Raw genomic sequence first — 7,058 nt, forward strand, 5'->3', positions numbered from 1 at the left:
ATAAAAATCAATACAAATTGGGTACCTACCACATGGGATTTTAAAATTGCTATGGAGTTTAGAAATTTTATAATCCCAAACTTAACTAATGTGTGGATGTGTAAGTTGAACGTATCAAAATTAGTGGTGCAAGAACAAACCTAGGTACTATACTGAAATTGCCCTTTTGGGGACAGTTTTGGGCGTCTATTTAGAACTGGCTAACTTTACTGTGGACTCCAGTTAACTGATTTGGAGAACATCATTCCAAGTTGAAATTCATACCAAAACAAAAGATATAAGTGGAGGTGAGTTTTTTCTATTCACATCTGAAGGTAAAATCATTTTCCTAGGGTATCACAGCATTCACTATTCACAAATGGGGAGAAGGACTCTAGGGGACAAATGGACTAGGTATACACATGTGGACTGTGGAGGGTTTGAATAAATATCACCGAAAGGTAAGGAGGACTCGTAATAAAATATCACTTGACTAAGGAAATGGGTAAATTTTTGTCAACCAAATTCGTCCTAAACATATCAAATCTGGACTACGTACATAGATATACAAAATGATTCATGTAGAATAATAAAAATCCCTACAAATTGGGTACCTACCACAGGTAGGGGATTTTAAAATTGCTATGGAGTTTAGAAATTTTATAATCCCAAACTTAACTAATGTGTGGATGTGTAAGTTGAACGTATCAAAATTGGTGACACAATTTTCCTCACGAATCAAATCAAAGTAACAGGACTAGAGCATGAACAGGATTCTGCTACACATTTGCCTCCTTGTTCTCCACATCCACATTGAATGCCATGAACTGTTTCATGCAATAGATGGCCATCATGGCGACTCCCTTGGGTTCCTCGTCATGAGTGACGTCATCAGTGGATTCAGCAAACTGACTTCCAATCTGATGATCACTCAGCGATTGTCATCTAGAATTGTCATTCGCATTCTGGTCCGAGTCAGAATGCTGATGCTGTGTGTAGTTGAGGGGGAATCCGCCGACGATAATAGCTAACGTTTTAGCAGCCTTGGTTTCCATACGGAATCGTTTGACTTGTGCCTTGATGTTACGTTTACCCATCTTGTTGATGAGCTTCGGTTTGTTGCCGCAAATCCGCCGACGATAATAGCTAACGTTTTTGCAGCCTTGGTTTCCATACGGAATCGTTTGACTTGTGCCTTGATGTTACGTTTACCCATCTTGTTGATGAGCTTCGGTTTGTTGCCGCTGCTCTGATCTTCATAAGTCGGACTAGTATCCTTCACGATGTGACTCGTCGTGAGGTTTTCACCCAACATTTTTGGTCGATTAAGCGTGGCGACTAGGACGCTATTGTTCGTGTTGGTCTGCGGAATATCACTGTTTCTCCTATAGCTATTCTTGACCGAGTTGTTTCGGTTCTTGCTGTTCACTCTCAGGTGTGTATCGTCGCTGAACAGTTGCGTTGTGCTGCTATTCGTAGCAGTTGTGTTACTAGGACTACTGTTCAAGTTACTAATACAGTCACTGCTAGGATAGCTTATTGAGATCTTCACTTTATCATGTTGGGGTGATGCGTTGTACTTCTTCATCGTTTGTGTCCTGTACAATTTATCTTCTTTGGTTTTGAACAGATTACTGTTGGAGTTCTTGTATCCACCAGGACTATTAGTGAGACTATTACACGTACTATTGTCCGTGCTTGTGTTGTTGCTACTGCTGTAGATATTCAACGTGCTGTTGTTCTTCATGGAACTGCCACGCCCTCTGTGTATCCTCAGCGTCAAGCGTTGATCGTCAAACCGGTTGCCAAACTTACTACTAGCGCCGGACTTGGTGGTGCGGAACCCTTGGTTGATGGCCTTCGTGGTTCGGACGGCCGCCTTGTAAATTCTCCAGTAGAAGAAGAGCATGACGAACATTGGAATGAAGAAGGATCCCATGGCAGAGTAAACAACATAGTTGGGATCATCGTTCAGTTCACATTTACAAGGATCGGACCTTGACGACTCAACATAGGAATGATTGGAATACAACCCTTGTGTCCGGGTGTCCCGTCGCATAACATGACCAATGGTTCCGTTGTAGAAGTCTTTACTGTCCAGCCCGTCTGGCGTATCTATCAACGTCCTGGTTATCAGCAAACTATTATTATAATCTCCCTCCAACCCACTCTCACTATACCCTTCACTGGCATCACTATAACCTTTTCCGAATCCATCTGCAGCACCGGTGGTATGTTCGACTCTCCCCACGAAGGTGGAGACATTCCTGCCACCAATGCTAATGCCACTTCGCCCGCCACCGATGCCCGTAAAGTTGCCCACCGTCACGGACCCGTTGAGGCTTTGTCTCTGGTTGATGGACCCAGCGACGAACCCAATCAGCGGCGGAAAGCAGATAGAGAAGCTGAGCACCCAGACGAAACAGATAAGGAGCTTTGCGCGGCCCATGGACATGATGCTGGGGTACTTCACTGGACGGGTCACGGCGATGTAGCGGTCGAGGGAGATGGCGCACAGGTTCAAGATGGAGGCGGTGCACATCCACACATCCACGGCGAGCCAGCCTTTGCACCAGAGACCGCCGAAGATCCACACCTGTAAGCAGAGCAGAAGTGGAAGAGGAATTAGTGGCCGAATAAGAGGGAAAAGAAAAAGAAATATAGGATGGTAAAACTGTCACATCTTTTTGGATGGCAAAACTGTGCTATCTTTTTCTTTCTTTTTTATAATTTAAACAAGGTTTATTTAGGTACTTATTTGTTAACTTTACCTATGAAATACACACCTTGTTTAGACTGTGGGAGTAAAGGGACTTTTCAGTCTCATTCTCGCAGGATAAACAAGGTATATTCTATTCTATTGTACGACAGAAAGTTACAAATGTTGTAGGTACTACAAGAAGTCAGAACTCTTGTGTGAGGAACAGAAAGAAATATTGTATGACAGAACGAAAGAGTGTGAGATGGAATATGAAGGGACGTATAGTAGGTATAAGAAAGAAAATGAAAGTGAGAGAGGGAAAAAAAGAGAGTGAGAGAGATGAAAAGAGAATAAAAGCGAGAGAGAAACAGAACTACGTGACCATTTGAACCTTTCGCGCTGATTGAAGTAACGTAATGAGGCAGAAAAGGAGATAGAGAAAACGAGACGTTAAGAGGGAGGGAGAGAGAGACATAACAAGAAGATAATATAGAAATATCAAACAAAAAGGAGCAAAAGGAAGGGAGATAATGAAGAGGAATTTAACGAAATACCAATACAGGTACAGTTTGTACAGAAAAAGCAGAGGGTGTAGGTTCTTTTACAACTACTTTCTCTGGGTTCAACCAACCTTAATGGTTTGAGCTTTGATTGAGGGAGCTGTAACATGGAGCTAGAGCTAATCGTCCCGAAATCGAAGAGAGAAAGAGGACAGGATCAGCCAGCCGTTCCGAGAACAAGCCTCACGTATTTAGGATAATACCTACCTCTTTGCTTCCTGTACCTAATCGACCAGTTACTCTAACTTTGATGAAATTTCGGCAGACGTACTCTCGACACTAAAATGAAATTCCCGCATTTGATTTTGGCAAATGTTGAGCTTTTGGCAGTCCCGTAGGGTGAGGGAAGATTTTATGGAGTGAGTAAGATCACTGAAATGCTATACTTTAAAATACGCCACTGGTGGCGTATTCATAAAGGAAATGAAAAGGTTTTTAGCTTATGAGGTTTTTTTATAACCCTTCTCTCTCTCTCTCTCTCTCTCTCTCTCTCTCTCTCCTTCTTCTCATTTCATGTAGAATAATAAAAATCAATACAAATTGGGTACCTACCACAGGTAGGGGATTTTAAAATTGCTATGGAGTTTAGAAATTTTATAATCCCAAACTTAAATAATGTGTGGATGTGTAAGTTGAACGTATCAAAATTGGTGACACAATTTTCCTCACGAATCAAATCAAAGTAACAGGACTAGAGCATGAACAGGATTCTGCTACACATTTGCCTCCTTGTTCTCCACATCCACATTGAATGCCATGAACTGTTTCATGCAATAGATGGCCATCATGGCGACTCCCTTGGGTTCCTCGTCATGAGTGACGTCATCAGTGGATTCAGCAAACTGACTTCCAATCTGATGATCACTCAGCGATTGTCATCTAGAATTGTCATTCGCATTCTGGTCCGAGTCAGAATGCTGATGCTGTGTGTAGTTGAGGGGAGAGTTGTCATTGTAGTTGTAGCTAGGCGACCTATTGGTCCGCTTGCTCACTTGGGATTGATTGGAATCTCGCCGGAACCTCCGTTTGGACGAGGTGTTGTGCCTCAAGTTGGTGTTCTGAGCGCAGAAACATTTGCAGATGATCTTCTTGAACGCAAACCGGAAGTCTTTGCTGAACAAGGCGTAGATGAGAGGGTTCACCGCGCTGTTGCAGTAACCCAGCCAGAACATAACGTTGAAGATGGTCTTTGGGATAATGTCCGGGTAGAAACCGCCTAGCAGGTAGAGGGAGAAGAAGGGTAGCCAGCAGAAGATAGGATTCGACTATTTATTTATGATTTTTACCCATTTGCGACTGCTCCATTTGACTTAAACTTGGTTTAAATTTAAACCGATTAAATTAGGTAAACTGATTGGCCATTTTTAAACATTGGATTTACAAAACAGATTGCCTAAGAAACGATTTAACATTAATCTAAGTTTAACCCGTGTGGCCCTAGGCTGAATTGGGTTGATACCACAGAAGGAAATGGGCGTAAGTAGAAATAACTTGGCGTAGGTACCTAACTTGCGTAAAAAATAGACGTAACTTAGGGTAAAATATAGACGTAACTTATCATGGACATTACGCTCCTTTCCTTCTGAAGTAACGGTGGTCATGGTGACAAAGTGGATGGTAGGTGGGCCGGTACAGTTAACTGCTATACAGGGTAACTCTAAAAATAACAAGATAGAGGGCGTTTCGGGCTGCGGGGTTTCTTCTTCTTCTCCTCCTCCTCCTCCTCAATCCACCCCTTTCTGTCTCTTTTGTGTTTTTATTAATGCCAATAAAAAAAAGAATAAAATCCCCAATAATAAGCTTTAAAACTTGACATCTCTCTAACTCCCTCTTTCCTACTATCTCTCTCTCTCTCTCTCAATATCTTCACACACTCTTTCCCTCTCTCACTCTGTATCACCCTCTCCCTCTTTCACTCTCTGTCTCTCTTTCTATCTCAATCTATTCTCTTTCTCGCTCTTTATCCATTGAGCAATATTTTCTGATTAATCAGACAGTTTTATTGGGGGGTCGTTAAATGCGACACGCCTCCCCCCTTTACATTCTCTATGCTAAAATGGGGTGCACTCAGTCCCCTGTGATTATTACCCCACTGACATTTTTGAATGTCCTCAATCGGCTCTCTGAAACTTTCCCTTTTGTTTGTTGCACATTGCATACCTAAGTAATTACCAGGCGTTCATACAAATTTTGCTACAGTGTTTTGATAGAGGGAACTGTAACTGCTACAAACAAGGTCTTGTCGTCCCGAAAGCGAAAAGAGAAATTAGGATAGTAAAAAGCCAGCCGTTCCGAGAACTAAGTAACTATGTAGGTATAGGTATGTCCTTCGCTTTCGACGATAATACACCCTTGACATTTTCATTTTCCTAGGAAAAAGATAACAAGCAAAAAATAATAAAAATAATAAGTATCTAATAAATAAATAATAAAATAATGGCATTGTCAGAATTGTATTGGACGATTTATGTAGGTATATCTGGTATTTTCACCCCTCTTCTTCGCTCACCTCTTCTCATTCTGACTGCAACGCGTAATTTTTCCAGTAAGAAATTCTTACATTCCTTTTCCTCGTAGTCTTCTTCCTCCTCCTCCTCTTATTTTTTTATTTTCTCTTCCTCCATCTCCTCTTCTCGAAGTGAAAAAAAGAGATGAGGGAAAAACAAATACACGCTCCATATTTCCCACTTTTATCCGTCCCAATTCCCGAAAATTTCCCACGCAAAAAAAAAAGTACTAGGAGCAAAAGGAGGAGGAGGAAGAACAGGAGAAGGAGGAAGAGGAGGGCGAGAAGGAGGAGGAGGAAGAAGAAGAGAAATAGGTATACGGAAATAAAATTTCCGCAATGATGTGATATCATTTTTTCCCATTGTTTGAATTCGTAAATATAATAAACAATCACCGCTTTTGTTTTGTTTTTTTTTTTTTGCTTTCTCTCTCTCTCTCTCTCTCTCTCTCTCTCTCTCTCTCTCTCCAAAGCTCTTGTTTACTCAATTTCAGATGTCACGAGAGAGAGTTTTTCGTGTGGAAATATAGCGTGGGAGTGAAATGGAGCAGTCGGGGTAAAGTAAGGGTAAAAGGGGGGTAAAAGACAGGCGGGGTAAGGTGGAGGTAAAAGAAGGGTAAAATGTGGGAGGAAGGGTAAAGTCGGGGTAAAAGACAGGAAGGGTAAGGTGGGGGTAAAAGAAGGGTAAAATGTGGGATGAGTGGAGGTAGTGTGTGAAAATGTTATCACTCGAAAATGCGACATGTATTTTGTAAACTGATAACTCTTGTTACCAGGCTGTTGCCCACAACGACCATCACATCCAGAAAGCCCAGGGCGAGAAGGCTGGCCAACAATTTGGGCTCGTTCCAATCGGGAATGGAGCAGCTGGGAGAACCCGCTGAAGAACCATTCATTGCATGACGTGCTGCTAGACGCTACGAGTTTGGCCGATCTTTAACAAAGCGGGCCGACCGTGAACGAACCTGCCCGACCGTCAACGATGCTCAGTCGAACACTTACGAAGCGCCCTGAGTCGGTTTATGCTTCTTCTTGACTTTCTTCGGGACGAACATTGGCGGACAGTTGTGCGTCCAGCCAAAATGGGGTGGCGGCCTAACACATTGTTTGTTGGTTTTTCTATCGACCACTTTTTATTATTATTATTTTTTTTATTATTGAGTTTCTTTTAAAATGTCAAGTGGGTTTAACCATGTTGTGTTGAAAAATTAAAAGTTAATTTGGTTAAACAGTTAAACTTAAACTTCAAAGTCATTATTTTAGTTTGTTATTGACAATGCCATTGTGGTATTAATGTTGATTCTTTTCTCTT

At 41.8% G+C, this 7,058-nt stretch overlaps 1 protein-coding gene across 1 annotated transcript in view; it reads right to left on the bottom strand.

Moving 5' to 3' along the window:
• Positions 1–758: 758 nt before the first annotated feature.
• The window catches only part of LOC103518038 (octopamine receptor Oamb-like), a 17,248-nt gene continuing 10,948 nt past the window's right edge, over positions 759–7,058 (bottom strand). The window contains exons 2-3 of the mRNA XM_017447669.1: positions 1,073–2,575; positions 759–899 (exon numbers count right to left, since the gene is read on the bottom strand). Of these exons, the coding sequence (XP_017303158.1) occupies positions 759–899; positions 1,073–2,575 (1,644 nt within the window). The remainder of the gene's footprint in view (positions 900–1,072; positions 2,576–7,058) is intronic.

This window comes from Diaphorina citri, unplaced genomic scaffold (assembly GCF_000475195.1).
Source record: "Diaphorina citri unplaced genomic scaffold, Diaci psyllid genome assembly version 1.1 scaffold2053, whole genome shotgun sequence".
Classification (NCBI taxonomy): Eukaryota; Metazoa; Arthropoda; class Insecta; order Hemiptera; family Psyllidae; genus Diaphorina; species Diaphorina citri.